The 22,029-nt window shown below is 39.4% G+C and overlaps 1 protein-coding gene across 1 annotated transcript in view; it reads left to right on the top strand.

The window, feature by feature from the left end:
* Nucleotides 1-6,235: 6,235 nt before the first annotated feature.
* The window catches only part of LOC133124968 (heparan-sulfate 6-O-sulfotransferase 3-B-like), a 104,633-nt gene continuing 88,839 nt past the window's right edge, over nt 6,236-22,029 (top strand). Inside the window, exon 1 of the mRNA XM_061236599.1 lies at nt 6,236-6,780. Coding sequence (XP_061092583.1) covers nt 6,236-6,780 — 545 coding nt within the window. The remainder of the gene's footprint in view (nt 6,781-22,029) is intronic.

Genomic DNA, 22,029 nt, shown 5'->3' with positions numbered 1-22,029 from the left:
TTCTTAGCTGTAGCACTGCTAGCCAATTCAATGACTGTCTTTGAATATCGACATGTCATACCAGAAGACGGGCACAGGCTGGGGGTGTCTATGTTTCAGAGATTTTTCTCCTCATTTGTGACAGGGGCAGCCTGTTTCTCCTCATTATACCCCTATGTGGCTCTACCCTCTGCCTAAAAAAGATTAATATATTTTTATTTTAAAAGCAGCATAGAGGAAAGCTTTAGGAGAGATAGCCATAAGAATAGACATGGAATTATTCTGTCACCAAGTTATTTACATGGGATTCAAAAGAAAGCAGGGAAATAAGATAACCTCTGGGTTTCAAGCTGCCTTTGAGATAGTAAAGCCATCCATTTCCCTGGCAAAGTGGTTGTGTTTGGCTTGCTAAGCTTTGTTTGTCATGAGCATGGTTTTTTCCAGCATACAGTATATATGCAGAACATAGTAGCCTGGGACCTATAATGTGGTGCATTATTACATGCTTTTCATGTAAACTGATTTTTACATGAAAAGCAACACATAAACATGTGATAATAGTTTATGGATTAATAGGAAACATGTTTAATGGATCATTGAAACTTTATCTGAAGAATTTCTTCCATGACCTTTCAGACTTTCTAGAAACAAATATGCATATTGCAGGCCAAGTCTTAGCTCTTCGGTTTTTTTTTTACTTTTGAGAATGGCTGATTTTTAACTTTCTTTGCCATGTCTGTGGCTCTTATGACCTTATGTAAGACTTTATCTGCCTGTTTTAGTTTGTAAACAGAGCCTCATACAATCCCCAGAGAGAATGAGCCCTGCTGCACTTTTCCATCATATCTCCCACAAATACACGTTTTGAATTGCATTTCACATTCAAACCATGCCTGCCCGGCAAGTTCATAAAAAGATCACATTGCATAATCAATTATTTCAAAACTGTACATTCATTTCATGATTAGAAAAATGCGAGAGCTATTCATACAGAAAACATCAAGCAATATTCAGACAGACGTCATGCTGTACAATACTAACACTATGCTAAATTATGTTGATAACAGGGCACATTCAGAGGTTATGCTATGCTATGCTAACACTATGCTAAATTATGTTGATAACAGGGCACATTCACAGGTTATGCTATGCTATGCTAACACTATGCTAAATTATGTTGATAACAGGGCACATTCAGATGTCATGCTATGCTTTGCTAACACTATGCTAAATTATGTTGATAACAGGGCACATTCAGAGGATTCCGAGCACATTCTCACCATAGCATATTAATCACAGAAGAAGGTGTGTATTGTTAAACAGAATGCACCAATACAGGGCACAGCATGCATACTAGGCTAGACTCCGTTTAATTTGCACTTACTCAAGCTTTGACATTTTATTCTGTTGTTTGATTAGTTTGTATAATGCAGTGTTATATCACAGCCTACTGCATGAATTGCCAGAATTTTTTCTGTTAAGATTACTTTAACATGGAGAAACTCTGACCAAACATTCCCGGAACAAAAATCATCTTGAAGTTAAATACAATGCCTTCCAATGAATACTCAGAAGGGTCCTCTATTTATTAATTTTTTTAGAAGATCTTTCTATTAGTTTATCTTAACCTCTCCAAAAATGACAAACCTGCTGTACTAAAGCATACATCCATTCTCCTTTCCTCACTGTACTACAGCACTCTGCTGAAGACACGATCCATCATTTGCACTTTCATAATGTATGAGTTCCCATTGGCATTGCACATGGCAGTGAAGTATGTGGCCTCTGAGGATGACTAAATTAACTTAACACCCTCTTCATACAGTGTGGCTCATTACTAAACAACATATATGATAAATGTTAATGCATGGTTTCAATAATGCAATTCTCCATCTGCCCTGCTCAACAATAATACATAGTTAAGGATGTTCTGCCTGGAACCTTGCTGGGGGTTACGATAGAACAAATTTTGTCATACACAGACTATGGGGAAATATCTATTTTTGAGGAGGGGAGATCAGATTTGTCATGTGGAATGCATACATAGAGTAGCACCGCATACCCACTGTCAAATATGTAGTTGGGTCATTGGTATTTTTGAGATATTTTGCTAGGGACACTATTTAAGAATCACTTACATCTCCTATAAGATCAATGGCATAATGAATTCAGCAAAGTACCAGGACATTGTAAGGCCTTTTACATAAGTTTGCCACTCAGTAGACCCCCAAAAGGAAACAGACTGTGTTGACCATGTTGACACAGGGTCAGCAAGGTTTGATGAAAAGACAGCGCTTGTCAATACAGGACTATTTCTCCCATCATTGTACTGCCTCTCCACAATTCTGCCACCTCAGTGGAATGCTCCTAGAACTGTTGAGTTGAAATAGTACTGTATAAACCATCGGTTTTCCACACAGTGTTTGGTATCTTTAGATAGCTAATGTTGTGGGAAATAGTTTGGCGTCATTGGTGGTGTAGTACACTGCAAGTTACCTGTGAGTCAGCATCCAGCTGTGCTACAAAGGTTAACCAGGTTTGTTAGACATACAGCGATAACATCAGCAGGGCCATTGTTGTTACTGCCATCTTGTGACTCTTTATTTGATGATTTGTTATTTTTCCTGTAAACCCCAGGTATATAGAGGGAAACGTGAAATGGTTTGAGGAGACTCGCTAATATGACCTCCTGCGCATCATTCGCATATAGCCATTCATATTACACCTTGTAATTCTTGTAACACATTGTAATTATATTTCTGCAATGCACAGTGTTAAATAAATTGTATTAATTTGAACCTGCATCCTTTTGACTCGCAACACTGCACACTTACTAACAGACAAAGACAACATAGGATACCTGCACTCTATATACTAGTGCTGTCACAAGATACATAAGTGTATCATTGTAGGCTATACAGGCCACAGGCACGTCCATGTCTACATAGATAGCGATTGTATCGAGTGAGACTATTGGCGGACATTTGCAATTCCTTTTGTTGAACTGTTAGAACAGAAGAGCAGTTGAACTTATCATATGGAGTCAGATAAACGAGAACAAAATTTAATTAACCCTGTTTCAGTAGCACCTGGTCAGACTACACATGTTTCCTTTACCTCTCAAATACTTTCACTTTTTGGTGTATTTGAGGGGTTCCTACAAAATTTTGGCATAAAATCTGGTTGTCTCTGGGAAGTTGAGACTTGGTCAGAGGTTGATTGACCTGCTGGACAATGACTCCAAACATCAAAATCCACACAGAAATGTTTACGTGAAAAAAACATCCATGTTCTGCAAAGGCCATCTCAGTCTTCAGACTTAAAGGTACAATATGTAATTTCGGACTTCTAACGGTCACGAGAGGAATTGTAGCAACAAACACCCTCAAACCATTACATTGTTTATCCCTCCCCCCTCTCTGTGAACTCGCTGATGTTGAACCCCCTTGAATTATTGTACAGCTATACAATGTTTTGGTAGAGAGTGTTGGTTTATATTTTCCAGACATAATACATACTGTAAGTATTCAGATTTATGTATATGACCTTTGCATCAATAGTTATTCTTTTTAAAAATATCATTATAATGAATGTAACTGATTCATAATACAGTGTAAATGCACTTCCTTACAATTGTCTCCCTTACATGTTTTGTTTTGACTGTGTGAACAGTGTACAAATAGACAGATGGAAGTGAGAAACTATCATGTTGTTATCATTGCACAGATTCCAATTGTATGAGTGCTTAGGCTGTTGGCTGGCACTGCCTCCAGGGAATACAATGACACTTGGTCGGCAGTAGTCACTCTTTGACAGTTGTCAGATAGTCAGATGGCATTGAAAACACATTGCTTTATTTCACAGTACCATTAAATATTTAACCTGGCAAATATAGATTTGTGTTTTCATTGTATTGGGGCACAAATACAATAAAAACATAAATCATTTTGAATGTTCCAGCAAAATCGAATGGTATTCTCTTTTAGGAGATTTGATTTTAAAAAATGTTAATACTGAAATGAAAGATATGACTGGACAGTCATGCAAGTAAAATTTTAAAGTATGTTTTTCTGTGGAACTGGTTACAGAACTATTAAATAAATGTGCACATACACATTTATTTAAGTGAACATACATAGGTATAACCCAAGTATGTTTTGGTATTATAGTATAGCTCCAAGCAATATGATGCATGTCAAACTCAGCAATTTTTATTTAGATTTACACATGGGCCTACTGTCCACACCATGTTTTCCCTGTACAACTGTGTTAAAATCTATTTTTGACTATGATAATTAGTATGGTATATAATATGCAAATTTCCTTGGACACTCAATGTAATTTTTTATTTCAATGATTCAAATGTGTGAATATTGAATAATTATAGAAAACACAGTAGACCTTGTTAGCACTAACCTGCCTGTGAACCACAGACTAGTACAAGTTATTGCAATTATTTAATTAATTGTATTGCCAAAGTGAAGACAAGATGCTTATTTATAATCTTTGGACTACAGGGTTGTTATACAAAATAGGAACACCATACAGTAATCATTCTGAAAACCAACATCACTCCAATTTTTATTATACATAAAAGACTATAGCGACTACAGGAGCAACCATTACAACTGACAGGATCTGTCCATGGTACTGAAATCTGTGTGAACTGCAAATTGGTCATCGATTCATTTATTTTATGCCATTGTTTTTAGTGTGTCTTTCATTTCCGGGGTCCTGTCATTTTTATAGCATTTCATGATTATATTATTGTTTTAACGTTTTGTATTTCAATTACCGACCATACAATTATTGTTAAACATTTTTCCGCGCTGTCTATTGATTACCGCTTTATTTATATTGTAAATGCTGCTTGTTTGTGTCATTAGTGCCTTGTTTTTAATATGTACTGTAATAATTGGGTTTATGAATGTGATATAATTTGGCACGAATGAACGTTTCTTCGTGAAAAATAAAAATTGAATTTCCATGTGCTAGTCAAAACAAATAATGACTTGACAATACACATATGAGTAGGCCTACATAGCCAATTATAAGGGAGAACATTATAATAGTGGTTGCATAATGATAAAAACAAGTGGTTTTCAACAATTCACATGGGTGAATACAATCCAATCATTATTATTACTAGCTACAATCAATTTACCTGACTGCAGTTCTCTGGCCGCCCGGTTCTTGCATTGGGCAGTGTCTTGCTAACCTACCGTTTCATTGGCTATCGATATTAGAGTCTATTATGTTGTGTTCTTCAGTTCGTATTGCATTGGATGTTTTATCAATGTGTGAATTTCTATTGGACGAGTTCTCCCTGCATAAGAGAAACGATTGGTTAATTACGCGAGGCTCATACTACCCCGCTTCAAGTCCTCTCTGATAAATTTGTGAGCATGAATTCTTTCGGGCTGTGCACTGTGTGCAGACTGTAATGTGCGATAGAGCCAGATATGCAGCAGCGCGTGAGACTTTTTACCATCTCTCACAAAGAAGGATTGAATACCTCTCAAATGACTAGATTTGACACGATGTGTATTTAAAGAAATGAACGAGAAAGCGCCTGGTTTCCAGGATTTACGAATCTTTTATTTAAGACATTTAAAACTGCGATAAATGTTTCAATGATTCACTACGGTGCAGGACATATCCCACCGGGTTCATCTGCAGAATTGCCTTCCTGTGAAGCGTGCGCCCTGGATTACATGAAACTGGGATACGAAACTGGCGTTTTGCTAATACAATTGATTTGTATGTTTTTTCGCTAGTGGATAAGGAATGGGTATTCCATGGAAAGTCATTTGTTACATTTCGAGCGTAACAAACGTTACATTTCATTTCAATTACAAATACAACCGAATATATTGATCGGATCGTTTCAGGTCTTATTTCGTGCTTGACAAGCCACGAGGACTTCAATTGTGAAACTGAGCAGCTACAAAAGTAATATTTGATTAGCTTTTCTAGTACTGATAACAGCCTATATAAGTCGGTACACTTGGAACTTTTGCGAGTGCCTTCGTAGGAATAGAATAGGATGAATCGGTGTTTCTCATAAAACAAACAAAAAAAAAAACTTTGGTGCTTAATCAGAAACCACATGGCATACAGGAACCTGTTATATTTATTCTGAAATGCGATGATCATTTAAATGGACCACGGGAATATAATAGTGCTGAACACTGTTGCTGGCAGGAACAATTCGAGTTACTTGTACTAATGTCATGAACAACACCTTTCCTTTATCATGGATGATAAATCCAATAAGCTGATCTTGGTTCCAATTTTAGCCGTTCTTTTTGTGATGATAGGTTATCAGTATATTTGCCCAGCTGGCAGCAACTCCTGCCACTTCAGGACTGGGGATAATTCAAGAGGCATCAAACGTCCGTCAGCGCAGTTTTCGCCGAGCGAGGACTTCTATCGAGATCAAGAGCTGGAAGACGATTTCCCTCCTAAATTAGCGTCTAAATTTAACTTCACAGAAAGAGACCTGAAACGGCACGTGGATTTTAACATCAGAGGAAACGATGTGATCGTGTTTCTGCACATACAAAAGACAGGAGGAACAACCTTTGGGAGACACCTGGTTCGGAATATTCGCTTGGAACAGCCCTGTGACTGCCAGCCGGGGCAGAAGAAATGCACGTGCCACCGACCAGGTAAAGAGGAGTCCTGGCTGTTCTCGAGATTCTCAACCGGCTGGAGCTGCGGATTGCATGCAGATTGGACCGAGCTCACCAACTGCGTTCCTGCCATCATGGACAAGAGAGAAGTTCAGAAGAACCGGAGGTAAATGCTCCATGACAAGTATTTTCCCCTTATTTTATAATCTATTACAGACGCTTGTGCACCACACGTAGCGCGTCCGCTCGCAGATTAAAACAGGCTGTTCAGTTTTGGGATTTAAATGGTTGGCTTTCCGTTGTAAATTATATACACTTTTGAGTTCAAATAAATAAAAAACAATGTACTTACATTTGCCTGGAAGTTTGTGTAAATAATAAAGCGTACACGATTCCTGAATTATAGAAACGTTAACTTCTCGAGATTTACATTTTTGGGCTACGGTGTAGCACCGGGACAGCACCGCAACTGATCTTATTCATTTCTCAGCGATCTCTTGGTATATAGTGGAAAATGTAATGTAATGATGTAAATGCAAAATCTAATTTTGACTTACAATCTAACAATGTGTTTAATTAAACTTAATACAATAAAAACATTCATTATTAATGACAAGATGACTTTGCATATGGTATGTTTAGATTAAGTCGAGTTTTGCATTATCCTTCGGCAGCTAATTTACAATATTTTGTTTAGTGCAATGGGAATGAATTTGCTTGTATGGAGATTAGAATCCAGCAGTGGTATGGACAAAATATATTTTTAATACACGGGAATCACTGATAGAGACCGGTATCTTTTTGTGTCTGTATCTGTAGAGAGGGGAATGTTCTGTGGACTAATTAAATGGGAAGTATTTTATTCAGTGTCTACTCACATGCACCATCCACATTCAGTTGCTATATAGGCCTATAACGTGTAGCCCAAGTCAGTCAAAGTCTTGACTTGAAACCAAAAGATATGCTGTAGCAGGACATAAAACCTACCAATATGTCTGAACCAGTGCAGTTCTGCAAAGAAGAGTGGGCTGAAATTCCTCCACAGTGATGTGAAAGACTGATAGCAAATTATAGAAAGTGTTCAGTTGAAATTATTTCTGCTAAAGGGGGTGAAACCAGTGATTAGGTTCAATGGGGCACTTACTTTAGGTGATGGGTGTTTAATAACTTCTTTCATAAAGTGAATGAAATAATACAGCATGTGTTCTGCATTGACTGCAGTTCCCTTTGTCTAATATTACATTTTGTCAAAAGATGGGAATCCATTCAGTGTGACAAATATGCAAGAGCAGAGGAAATCAGGAAGGGGGCAAGTACTTTAGCACAGCGCATAAAGAACATTATCTTGTCCTGTGTGGTACAATCTGCATGTGAAAAGATTCCATAAACATGATTAAGGAACTTCACCGATAAATTGGTAGAAATAATGTTGTTAAAGTGTGAAGGAGGGAATTGGTCATTTGGGGAGCGGGCCTAGACAGTCTTTCACACATGGGAATGTGCAGTGTCAGTTATATTTTAGCCCCTTGATAAATGTGTAAATGCAAAGGAAATTAGTAACAAGTAAAATGTAATTCACTGAAAATATTGTATAGCTATAAAATGTTTAGAATAATAGCTTCAATTGGAAAAAGCAAAGCAAACACAAAGCAATCGCTTATCAAAAAAACTATTTATGGTTGTCAAAGATGAACACTAGACATATTTAATGCCATTTGATCCGAAACACACTGAACATGAACAGGTGCAAGACCCCCTCTATGGTTTTTAATGAACAAATCCTGAAACAGAATTACTTAATTGCCTCAGAACTTGAGACCTCAACAATCTTCAAACAGAACTTGAGACCTCAACAATCTTCAAACAATCTTTAAAGACAATCTAACGTCTTAAATAGGGAGTCAGTCATTGGAAGTAAAAAAAAAAGTGAAAGTCTGCTTTGTCAACACATAAAGTTTACTCTCCTGTTTGGACGCCAAGGCAAGACAAATTTACTTTACTCTCCTTGATAAATGGCCAGTGTTTGACAGGATGAACCTGCTTCACAGGGCACAACTGTATGAAAGAAGACGACAATGCATTCATTCAGTCCTCTTTATTAATCACTTCAGGTCTTGATGGTCTTTCACTGGGTAGGATACTGTAGCATGTAGGTTCTGTTCCACATGTGTAGATAATAGGGTCCCTCTTCATAATTTCGATATAAGCTGTTTATCTATATTTGAAACATAAACACAAATAGAAAGGATTGTTGTTTTATCTTATGTATCCGTTTTCAACCAAGAAGTACCACTGTGATGAAAATATAATTTTCCTGACATAGTAGCAGCACATATAAGTTTTGAGAAAAGCACAAACAATACAACAAATAAAAGCACATATATTGTACTGTATATAGATGAGCCTAAATTTAAAATGTAGGTGGGCTCAGAAAACTGCAAATTGAATTGCAATAGCAGCTGCTAAGCATTTTCTACACTACAGAAGACATACTGTAATGGAAAGTATGATTTAATTTAATGTGATTTACCTGTGTAGGCATTTCTATAGATTTTGATTTGAAAGTAGTGGCCATCAATTCATTTTTGCTACAGCCAGATTTCCTTCAGCTTTTAATCTAAGACATTCTCGAGACAGAATTTAATCAAGCCAAAAACTAGGCATGAAGAATTGGTATATTAGAAAGGCAAAAAAAAAAATGAGCAGGGATGATTGATTATATTTGCAGGTCTTTCATCCCCGGAGCGAGGGAGTCTGTCTCTGTCGAGTCAGATGTGTGAAGTTCTACCAGTGTGCAGAAGTCCGCACATCTCCCCCGGTCTACACTCTCTGTGCAGTGTGGGAAAGGTTACAGACACTGCCTTTGCCTTCCGAGTATTAGCATCTGGTCTGTCCACCTCTACAGAGCCAAGCTCCAGTACTGTAGATTGTGTCATGGCCAACTGCAATTACATGCATAGCAACCAATGCACTATAATATTATCTCTACCCTTCTGGTACTTTCTAACTGGGTTGGTTCATAAACTGTCAGTCAACCTCTGGTGGAAAGATAGAACCTCGGTTATAGCAGATGCGTGTTTGTTGTCGGAGCGTTGCAATAATTGCGCCTCTAAATTAGTGATTGGTGTCGGTGGTGGTGTGGTGTGGCACTTTTTCTGTGCTCTAAGGCATTTGAGGAACAGGAACATAATGGGAGAAACAGAGCATGCTGGGTGCAGATGCAGTACAGCTTTGCGCAGTGTAAAATATAGAATATAATATGAAAGAATGGACTTAGAGGATAAGGTTTGCTACACTTGTGGACAAGTTAATATTATTGATACTGTGGGATTTTGAATGACTCATTGCACATTTCCTCGAAGACACTTCTCTGCATAAAGCACAAAGGAACCTAGCATTACACCCCCATCTCTCCACATTTGCTTTGTGTGGTAGACAACCAGTTATAAGTGGAGTTAGAATACAGTGCAGTGTAAAATCCCATATTCATTTCCTTTTATTAGGAAATAAAAGATGAATTTATTGTGAAGTTCTCTCAAGTCTTGCCATTTATTTAGCCGTTTACAGTTAGCTTTAAATAAATTGTTTAAATGTAAATGGCATTAGTATCTCTTTTAACAGATTAACAGTTTATTTAAAGATTAAGTCTGAACTGGCCATGTGTTTCTCTGGTAATTTGGGTTTATGCCACATAGAGGCACCAACTGTTTAATAATAATTAATTCAGACCCTACAGGTGTATACAATGAGGATTTACCACTTTGGAGGGAATGTGTGATTATTAATTAGCAGACTTACATATTTTTTAATTGGTGGTGAAAAAACCACCTGCTCCTTTCTGTACACAGCAATATTAATCACCCTGATTCTGTAAGTGGCTGCTGTGGTTTTGTTCTCTTTTTAAAAGCATTGGGAAGCATATCATTAATTTATGAGAATACTACATTGAAATGACTTTCAATTGTGCTTTTTAGGTTTTTTGGAAATGTATTTCCATAGTAAATTCTATCAGACCCCCCCCCCCCCCAAAAAAAAAGAATACAAAAAATAAATAAATAAACATAAAATAAAAAATAATCCAACAAAATAAAATAAAATAAATAAAATAAATAAAATAAATAAAATAAATAAAATAAATAAAATAAATAAAATAAATAAAATAAAATTAACAACATTGTATATCATCAGGCTATGACATTAAATACATATGAACTAACATGTCACTACCCAATTTTTATCTAAAATAAAAGCTATTTACCCAGGTATCAGTTGTACAGTAAATAATTTCACCTCTTCTGGAGAAATGCTGAGCCCTCTAAACTTTTCGACAGGACCGGCTGATCTCTGATACCAGAGCTGTAGGATAATAGAGTACAGAGCCTAGAACCTCTCTTTTCCACATTGAGGAAGAAAAGCCAAAGTACGAAATCAGCCCGAAAGTTTGAACCCCTTCTCTATATCTGCAGCAGTAAATGTTTTTATTTAGCATCTGCATTAAGGGTCCTACATTTGCCCCGGGCCTCAAATAACTATTCCAGGGGCATTTTTATGAGGAGGGGGTAATTCAACATTCCTCACCTGGCTCATGGGTTGGCCTTTGGTATAACAGGGGACCCCTGTGCTGTAGTAAATAATGAACCCGGATTGTAACCATAAGGTTGCAAAGTACTTACCTTCAATTGTCTGTGTAAGTAATATCCAGCTGCAAATACAGATAATAAGTAACATAACAGGGTAGGTTACCCTGGATATGGGTTTTCAATAAGAACATACATTTTATGTTGTATGGGCTCTCAATATTGTTAATGTATAATTGATTGTGTAATGTTGTGACTATTTACTGTATGATATGTTGCATGCCATATTCTGTGGGAAGAGGTTTATTATCCATGAAAATGTGTAAGTAAAGGCGTTGCTCCTACACACGCAGCGGAAGACAGAGCACTGGCTCTCTTCACAGACTCCTTTTTGAAATAAATTAAACGTAGAACCTGAAAAATGCTGACCGTTTTCCCTTGCATATTTATGGGTGTTGCTAAACAGTCGCTATCGGGCAAAAATGAATCATCTCTGACAAGGCTTGGCAGCATTCTCCTAAGCATAGGAACCTGTCGGTACTGAAACAATCAGGCGTGTGGTCCCAACATTATTTTACTGAGTGTGGAATCAGTGTGACACAGTCCAGGCCATTTGTGTTCTCTGACCATTGCTGCTTCTCTGGTCATCGTCAACATCGGCTTATAGCATTCCAGAGACTTCATTTCATGGTATAAAACCCTTAATGCAAGAACTGAAAGATGATTTCTTGTCTGTCATAGTTTCTTCTAGCGCTCATATGTGCTGCCCTGAGCAGACCCTTTTACCGAGGAAATTCATTTCAGTTCAATAAATCATTATTGTCTCTGATGAGCAATTCATTTTGGTGCCATGTTATAAAACAGTAAAACAAATGTATGCAGCAAAAACATTGGATAAATCTAGAAAGATGAATTGAAGAAGAAATGGGAAACATGGATATGAGTCCTTTTTAGCGATGATTAATTAAATTGCTCCTGGCTCAAAGGCAAATTTCGCCCTGAGTACTTTGTGCCGCCAACCAGATGCCGCAGATTACCTTCATTTCTCTGCATTCCTTCACCGTGGATTCCACCGACCACGACTGCTATACCATCTGTACGTGAAGACTGCAGTGATAGCCGTGACGCTGTGGGCGGGCGAGTGTGTCTGTGTGCGTGTACATTAAACAGATCTGTGGATAATATGCGGCTATGCCGGCGGAGCGTGGGTGCTGTGGCCTCGCTCGTTGCAGATTGTGTTTTAATAACACGGACAACCAGGGCTTCCAGGTACGAGGTCGCTCAGAGGTCACGTCAGAGAAGCCCAAAGAAGATTTCATTCCGGCGTTAGGGCCAGATAAGTCTTCAGCTTAGAGCAAATGATGATCCCGCTCCCCTGCTTCCCCACCCACCCGCCCTGGCTCTCTCTCTCTCTCTCTCTCTCTCTCTCTCTCTCCACTGGTCTTCCCGTCCTCTGCTGAGACCCTGCTGCCTCACCTTCTCGGCCCACTCTAAGCAGCCAGACAACGGGAGCCAGACAGGTTTTGAGAAAGGTCATCCGTGTCAGAGCAGATCAGCGCAGCTCCTGCGGCGAGATTCAGGGGAGCGCGCTGCCAGTCAGGGGAAAACAGAGCAGTCGCTGTGCATCTCCAAGACCTTAGAGAGGGAGAGGGGGAGGGAGGGAGTGAGTGAATGAGTTAGAGAGAGAGGGAGGGAGGGAGGGAGGGAGGGAGTGAATGCGTTAGAGAGGGAGGGAGGGAGGGAGTGAGTGAATGAGTTAGAGAGAGAGAGGGAGGGAGGGAGGGAGTGAGTGAATGAGTTAGAGAGAGGGAGGGAGTGAGTGAATTAGTTAGAGAGAGGGAGGGAGGGAGTGAATGAGTTAGAGAGAGAGAGGAAGGGAGGGAGGGAGTGAGTGAATGAGTTAGTGAGAGAGTGAGAGATGGAGGGAGGGAGCGAGTGAGTAAATGTGAGGGAGAGAGAAAAAGAGACAGAGTGAGAGGGAGGGAGGGAGGGAGTGAGTGAATGAGTTAGAGAGAGAGAGAGGGAGGGAGGGAGGGAGTGAGTGAATGAGTTAGAGAGGGAGGGAGGGAGGGAGGGAGTGAGTGAATGAGTTAGAGAGAGAGAGGGAGGGAGGGAGGGAGTGAGTGAATGAGTTAGAGAGAGGGAGGGAGTGAGTGAATTAGTTAGAGAGAGGGAGGGAGGGAGTGAATGAGTTAGAGAGAGAGAGGAAGGGAGGGAGTGAGTGAATGAGTTAGTGAGAGAGTGAGAGATGGAGGGAGGGAGCGAGTGAGTAAATGTAAGAGAGAGAGAAAAAGAGACAGAGCGAGAGGGAGGGAGTGAGTGAGTGAGTGAATGAGTGAGAGAGAGAGAGCGAGAGAGAGGCAGAATGCTTGTTGGAGATGCCCAGCATTTGGAGAATAGCATTTAACATGAGATTAGATGCATGACTTACAAGTGCAAGTTCATAGAAAAGACAATAGTTCTTGGTCCTTGCCAGGTTCTTTCCCTAACTGATTTTGTAATGGTATTATTTCAGGTCTCATTTAGGTTTTTTGGGTTTATGTCCAAAGCCAAACTCTGCAGCTGCATTGTATTAGAGTCTATGGAGAACCACATTCACAAATACGATCATGTGTTCAGTTCTCCTAACTAAAGGTTTGAGATGTCTCGAGGAAATATCCCATGGTGTGAGATGAGGGCAGCATGCCTGTGTGCAATTGTGTATAGAATACATGTGCATGCCTATGTGTCTGTACTACACCCAAATCGACTTCATGCAAATGTATGCACCCTTTCATCTGCCATTTTTGAATAAATTGCTAAACAGTACCTGGAGTAGTCTGGAGAACGCTTTTGTCATTAAATGTATTCAATGACTTGGAGGTTTTCTTTTTCCTGCACTGGTGTTTTTGCCTGCCTTTCAAAACATCTGTGAAGTCCCCAAGCTTACCCTTACTCACAGCATGGCTCACAATATGTATCAGCAGAAACACAACTTTGACGAGATGCTGAGTGTAGGTCAGTGTACTGTAAATGAAGGAATAATGAATTTTAAGGAGACAGCAAATGTATACAGTGCTCTATACAGCTCTATACACTGCCGTCAACAGAGATGCCTGAGGTTCTCAATTAAAGGATTTGTGGTAGTCTCATTTAAACAGTCAGATTCTGTTTTATAGACAAAAACATATTAGCTCAGCATCTGCAAGATGTGCTTTGTGTACATTTTATCATTATAAGTTGGAAATCAGGCTCAGTTTGCTGTGGCCATATGTTCCTTTATGGGCCTAAAGGGGGACTTGTACTGTTCCCCTGAACAAAATCCACCAGTTATTCAAAATTATTGCGTATGGATAACCGATACAGGCTTGAAACAAATGGATTTTAAGTATTTTAAAATGAGCCGGAGGGAAAATATTTACTGTGATGTACATCTGGTACATCCAAGCAAATGTTTTCCCTGGGTTTTATTTGCCCAAGTTATGACCCTGTGTGTAGGTGCAACTAATGGCTTTGCTGTGGAAAATGGTCCTTGTCTAAATGATTATAAAGGCTTCCATGACACAGATTTCATTATATCAGATATGGTGGAGGGTTTTGAGGGAGTGTTCTTGATCTTATACCATATGTGCAATTTTATTTAATAGCTACTTAGAGGTGAGTGTCTGCACATGTAGTTTGCTGCGTGTAGTTCAGTCACCCCAAAGGAACAACTGCTGGTCCTGTTGCTGTAGTCCTGCTTTGATTTCCTGCCTTTAGCTTCGAGAGTATATAGTGCTTCGTCAATCACAGGTGTCTGAATGAATTGTCCAATTACAAATGCCCACAAGATTACCAATTATATATAAAAGCCAAGCATGTCTCTAAGAAGTCTCAATGGCAAGGCTGTCATTGCTTTGTACAGTACAGGAAGTTTAGATTAGATGGGTTTCTAATGGTTGTGATTAAAAAATCTGTCACATGGACATATGACATCATGTGGCTGTGTTAGCAATTCCATTGCACATCCATTCCATACCCCTGCTGCTTTGCGAGACGATACATTTCTTCATTAACTTTTAATATCTTCTGAACTGTCCTGAGTTTATTGTCTCACTTCCTCACGTTTTACAACGCTCTGACAAAGATTTATTTTGTTCATTGAAGGTTGTGTGACATGTATTGTGTTTTTTTAATGTTTGCTCAGTAATTTTGTTCATCGAAGCAACAGCCAAACTTGTTGATGCTATAAGAATTTAAAATATGTATCACCTGATAATATCTGTTACTCAGAGCTGATGACAAAGCAGGATACATGTGAAATTGAGCCAGAATCAATGGCTCTCACCAGAAATAAATGGTGCAGGCCAGGAAATGATTTTTCACTTTTCCTTCTACAGGTAAGTTAAAATGATGGGGATGATAGTTATCGCATTATGAGTATCATATGAGTACATTCGATTGGCTACTTAACATCTGATGCCCGGAGCATTGTGCTGGGAGAAGTACCCTTTCAAGCTAAGCCGGGCTTTTGAATGCGTGCAACACAAATTCCCTTGGATGCAGTCGAGCTGCGTAGGTTCGATTGGCCACTTAACATCCTACGTCTGCCGCATAGCCCCACGTCTGCAGCAAGTGCTGACCTAGCCACAAACATCGGGCTCTGAGGCTGTTGTGCTCTGCACCGACCGCGCCGTGCGATTGTCGTTCTCGTATCCCAGCGTTTCAGAGAAGCGAGCCTTCTCAGCCTCCACGATTCTCAGCGAATCGCAGTAATGAGCGGCATCGCGGCCCCACTAAAGGCCTATTATTGGTTCCACGGTGGGAAGAGAGGGCACTCATCAGGCCCACTCCTGGCACTGCGATATCCTCCGTCATATTTAATTCATGAGAGCAAACACAGAGAGAACTGCAATTACCGCACGCACCCCTGCATTTGGGCTCAGATCACCCGGGCGTGGCCTGCCACCCCCACCCGCTCCATTGTCTCGGAGTCTCTGAGACGTACTGACAGCCTAGTGACGTTAAGGCCTTCCTGGTTCTGTGCATGGGCGAGCTCGCCGTGCATGCTTGGACGATCCAGGAGACAATCGAGCACAGTATCACAACACCCGTACCCAGCTGAGGTCCTCGGTACCATATCTTGCCAATCAGTGTTTCTCTAGCGTGTTCCTAGACAAACATTATGCGTTGGTTTATACAACTGTAATGCTTGTTACCTTCGGTTCTCATCAGTTTTAATCTTTGTTTAAGGACTGAAATTGTTCAAGAATTAGTGAGATACACAATCACTTTCATGTTTCTCAAAGAATAACTTTGAAATTTGCATTTGGATCACAATTTAGTCACTGGTTCAATGAAGCCCAATTACTTAATAGTAGCAGTTTAGAAAACACATTCCATTCGTTATGTTATCTTGACCTTATGTTGTCTCATTATTAAAGTGATTTTCCATCTGCAGAGACCTGGTTAATGGTACCGCAGAAACGCAGGACACATTGTCATCATGCAGGTTTGTGTTGTTATTGCCCCTTTAATGCACTGCAGTTTGTGAGATATGCTTACTCTCTCATTTTTTAAAAAACATCCCTGAAGGTATCATTATGGCTTTGTTTTAGTCTGTTACTTTCACACCACAAAAGACAAATAATGAATGCAAAAGTCCCGATGAACACAAGTGAAACTCCCCTCCATATGTTTATTTATCTGTAAGACATTATTAAAAGCTTTCTTTTTCACCTGTTTCTTTTAGCTTGGTCCCATATTCCCTCATACTGATGCGCTGCTTCTTTGAGGTGCTTCAGGGAAATATTGAGTGTAATGTTTAGTCTTAAGGCATGTGTACTTTCATGTTCTAATTAAATGTGGAGTTCATATTCTCCAGGCCAAGATTCATTCCAAAACACTCTTTCTGATCAACAAATGGCTTAAACAGCAGCTGTCCACTGAACAATAAAAATAACAAAGAAGGCTTTGTCAAAGAGCTTAAAGTAGCATTTTACTTAACTTAGCACTTAGCTTAATTGTGCTATTTAAGGTTTAGTGCAAAAATGAGCAGTCCAGAATTAGCAGAATCTGGACCACAGTCAAGGCTGTGTGGACTCATCTGCATGCACAGCCACAGACACATGTAAAAGGCATATTTTGGCAAGATTGTTAAAAATGCCACTGGCCGTACAGTGTCTAGGCTGAGCATAGAGGGGCGTCCATCTGGTGACATTCAGAACATTAATCCAGTTCATAGTGGAGCCCTGCATCTTAATTCTCCTGCAAAGGACATCGGTGCCTGCATTTCAAAAACGGGGAATGATTTCTATAATGGTATTCTGGAAGCAGGGACGGGGCCAATCGGATGCGAGCAAGAGGGTGCGAGGGCTATGTGGGGTTTTTTTAACATGCTTGCCGAATATAGGTAAAGTTTTTTTATTTTTGAGGGCGCTTGTGCACCAGCTCAAAATCCTTTTACAACATCACTTAGCAAGCTCACCCTAAGGGCATGTCTCTTCCTTCAGATGAGAAGGAGTGAATGGTTCTGTGTTCCAGCGTTTTCCGCCATCTCTGAGAAAAGTGGGCCAGGATTAGGCGTCGTGCGAGCCAAGATAAGACTATGGAGAGAGTGTCAGATTTACAGCTGTGACTGCTGCAGTGGGCATTAAGAGCCAGCACAGTCAAAGGATGCTTATTGCACACTGGAGACGATATAGGCCTGGTGTTTAGACGCACACGGTTTTGGAGATTCTCATGCACCATTAATCCAGACAGTTTTAGCTACCGGGGCAGCACTTTAATTAAGTCGATTTAATAACCAAGTGAAAATCTTTGTTACCAGAGTATTCACTATATAAAGAGCACAAGCAGAAGATTGAGTTACAATTACACACACTAATGATCAAAAATTAATTAAAGGTTATTTTTTGTATCACCTTAACGACATTAATAGACAGAATATTGTATTGTTATTATAAATCCATAAGTAGTAATTGCTGTTGTGCTGTTAGTGCTCAAAATCAAATACATACAGTCTATCCTGTGTTTGCTATCTCTGTGTTGAAACAGTGCAATGACCATGCAATGTCATTTTGATTCCAGTCAGGTTTCAGGTTTAAAAAAAATCAATCCAAATTTTTAAAAGTTTTAAAAAGTCCAAACTCCAAACATTTCAGTATTATATTGCTTTCAGGATGTCAGTCATATTGGCCATTTGGAATCATAATAAAACTTTCCAATATAAAATATTGATTTTTATAGTCATGCTATGGCAATACATATATCCCATATTGTGGAAGCTGACATTTCCCTTGCTATGTGGATTATAAAGGAGTTGATGGTGCTATAAAAAACACGGTGAAAGTCTCAAAATCACGCTGTTTGGACTCCCGAAGTTGTTACATCACAACAATATGCTTATTTGCTTCAGCAAAGCCCACCTTGTAGCCGGAACAAATCCAAATGCTCTGCACATACGCTGTTTAGTTCCAATCAGAACAGATGTTCATTGATATCAATGAGCCTTAAAGAGACCGTCACTAATATCCCTTTCTGACAGAAAACCCAGTGTATATACGGGATATTGAACCCGGGATCAACACGTATTTTACCCATTCACACCGCACGATGGCCGTGGCATTCACACCAGACCCTGGACTTTCCCAGGTCTGCAAGTTTACTTCCATGCAAGTCACTGGGCTTTCCCGTCTCGAAATCATTAAAAGTGGTCAGGGAAATTATCTCGAGGCTAAATATATTTTTCGCAATATAAATAAATACACAGAATAATAAAATGTGGCATGACCTGGTATTTTTCTCAGGCAATCTTAAAATGTACAGGATTTCTTTCCTTTATGCATTCACTTAATGTAAGCTTAATGCAAATAATTACAGCATGCAATCATGTTCAAGCATCTCTGCGATCGAGGAGTGCAGAATGTATGGCTGAGGGAGAATAGTCTCTTTGTGGTCATTGACGATGTTTACTAAAGAGGAATTAAATTGACCTTAAGCTAATGGCTGATCTAGTTTTTGCTTGTTTCATTTTCCAAAGAGAATATTTGTGAACAACAGAAAGAGTGTTTCTTGCCTGAGTGGAACATTGATAACATCTTGACCAGACGATAACTTGCGACATCCACAATGCAGTTCCTTTGAGGGAGAGAGGCATAACCAGCGTTTCCAGAAATATGAAATTATCGTATGTGGGTGGTAAAATGACGGTTTTTTAAAGAAGATCATTTTACACAGTCAATGGAAGTGACAGTATGTAACATGCGCTTGCCTAAATCTAGCATCTTTATAAGCATTCATTTTATAATGTTGTTCGATATCAATATAGGATGAAATAACAATCACTAACTAGGTTTAATGCTAATATTTACGCTCATAGTCAGCATATAAACAAAATAATACATGCTTGTTAAAACGTTGCGTTGGGTTCTTTATTGTAAAGACAACAGACCTTGTTGATCTAGCCTATTAGCGATTGGCTGGAGAGGTATAAAATGCATTTTGAAAATGACTTTGGGTGCATCAGGATGTAACCAGGTTGTCCAGGTTACATTTTCAAAAACCCAATTCTAACTTTAACCTCTGTAGCCTACAATAAAACGTGAAACCGATCATGAACACCATGAAATGACAGTTATGGCACAAAACAAAGTTTTTTAGATGGCAGTTTTAGAGGAGTTCATGCACTGTTCTTGAAACTTAGGCCTTTATTAAAAATACGAGCTGCCTAATACTTAATAAGTTGCAAAAAGATTTTCTTGAAATAAATTTTCTTGGCACAACTTATTTCAAATGAAAACACGATTTGAAACAAAACTACACATCCAGGTTAACTTCAGTAATGTACAGTTAAATAGGCTATCTGCCAATATTACCAGAAAAAATTATTACTGACATCAGCCCCGGAATTCCCATCTCATATATCCCTAATATTTTAAGTTACTGTCAAAGTTACAGCGCATATCTTGCACAATATGATGGATAGAGATGTCTCTCTCTCAACATCATCAACATCCAACATCTTGTGTGGTTTCTTGACTGCCATATGTCATGTGTGCACTTTGATTCTGCCAATATAGCACAGACCACCAGTGTTTAATAAGTGGCGAAAGCACAAGCAAATTATTCGGCACCAGATTTGCACAGCAGCAAATGTTTTTTAATGAGAAACCCTCTGTTGCACTGCCTAACGCATGTTGATGCAAATGCCTTTGCTATTGCTGAACATGAAATTATCTAACAGAGGACAAATAAAATATTAATTTTGTGCCAGATAAAAATAGCAAGTCCACCAAAGCATAAGTGCATTTTCACAACCTCTGTCACTAAAACTGTCTGGGCCCCATATGTTGTATCTATACAGAGACCTGATGAAATCAGGATAGTGTGGTGATTCTCTGCTTGGAAAATGGCATTTTTAGGGAGGCTTAACGTTACATAATGCATCTTTTTGTGCTGCAATTAACAGATGAACTCAGTGGGGGATTGCTATTTTCCTCACTGTGATATGGAAAGAACACAGGAGTCTATGCTCAATGGTTGCAATTTTTTTGTTTTGGTTTTTGAGAGGCTATTGCACATGTCTTGTTTTAACAAAAGACAGTAAGTTCTAATATTATGAAAGCAAAACATGTATATAGGGCAGTTTCCCATTGCAGAGGGTAGTGCTGTTACCTGAAAGCTCCCAGATTTATGTCGGACAAATGTTTCTCATTCACTCTCAGCCTGATACCATTTAGCATTTTATACTGCACTTCAGTGCACAAGCAACCATCTCTGCATAGCCATTATCTGACGTTGTGGCCAGACAGTATTGTCACGGTCAAGAGTGTAATAACAAGCATTCCAATAAGGAATTAGGACTTTGTAATCTCCAGCTCCCTTAAGGAAGATTAGTAAAATCACAAGGAAGTCTTTTAATCTAAAGAGAGATTATAGTGGAGATTTTTTCAGAAATCTGCTGGGTGATCTGAGGGGAGCATCACGTCGCTTCTCACGCAACACTTATACTCACGTGCTTTCTTTCCCACGTGCTCCCATTAAGCAGTGGAGTGCTGATTATAATTTAGAGATGTTGCTCAAGCAATTCCAACAGCTGGGTATATGAAGAAAAAGCTATGCATGTTTGTGAGTCATGCCGTATGTGCTGTTTTTTCATTCCAGAAATCTCTATAGGATTCAGAGCACATGGTTAAAAAAAAAAAAGCCACCCTGTGTGATGAAAGAAATGCAGTGAGCCAAGCGGGCTCAGGACTTCTCTGACGCAGCTGTCAAGTACTTGCTGGCTGGGCGAATATGCATGTCTGACACACTGATTCAGCTCATATCCGCTCACTGAGGGAGGGGCTTGGCCCAGCCTTTGTCTGGCACCCTGCGCTGTGCCAATGTTGTGCCGATGATATGCCTGCTCTCAGCCTACAGTGAGTCACTTGGCAGTGTGACTGTACTGGTGCTTAGTCCCTCCATAGGGGGGATCCAGCTGTCCTACAGTCTGTCTAGCACTGCTGCTGGACTCTGGTAAACCACTCATGATCCGCTTTGTAACCCATGCACTGGAAACATATTGGTTCTATCGGTCAAAATCATTTAATTGTTCATAATTACTCATAAGCTAGGAGTGCTTACTTTTTTTCATTTACCTGTATTCTGTCAATGCCAAAATTTTACTCAATATTTGGACCAGATTTCTACAACAGTAGCACCCACAGTACAATTAACTTCTTATTTACTTGACTGCTACTGTATGTGAGCTGAGAAGGTGCCTGTTATGTACCCTGTTAAGTACAGTAAAAAAATAAGCAGGTGAGCCAATGTGCTATTAGTGTTGACACCAGTCAATCGGGCTGCCTTTCCCATTCTCCTGGTGACTACTACAGGTG

This window comes from Conger conger, chromosome 3 (genome assembly GCF_963514075.1).
Source record: "Conger conger chromosome 3, fConCon1.1, whole genome shotgun sequence".
Classification (NCBI taxonomy): domain Eukaryota; kingdom Metazoa; phylum Chordata; class Actinopteri; order Anguilliformes; family Congridae; genus Conger; species Conger conger.
Note: the sequence above shows the minus strand (reverse complement) of the source record. Positions and strands in the feature narration are given on the sequence as shown.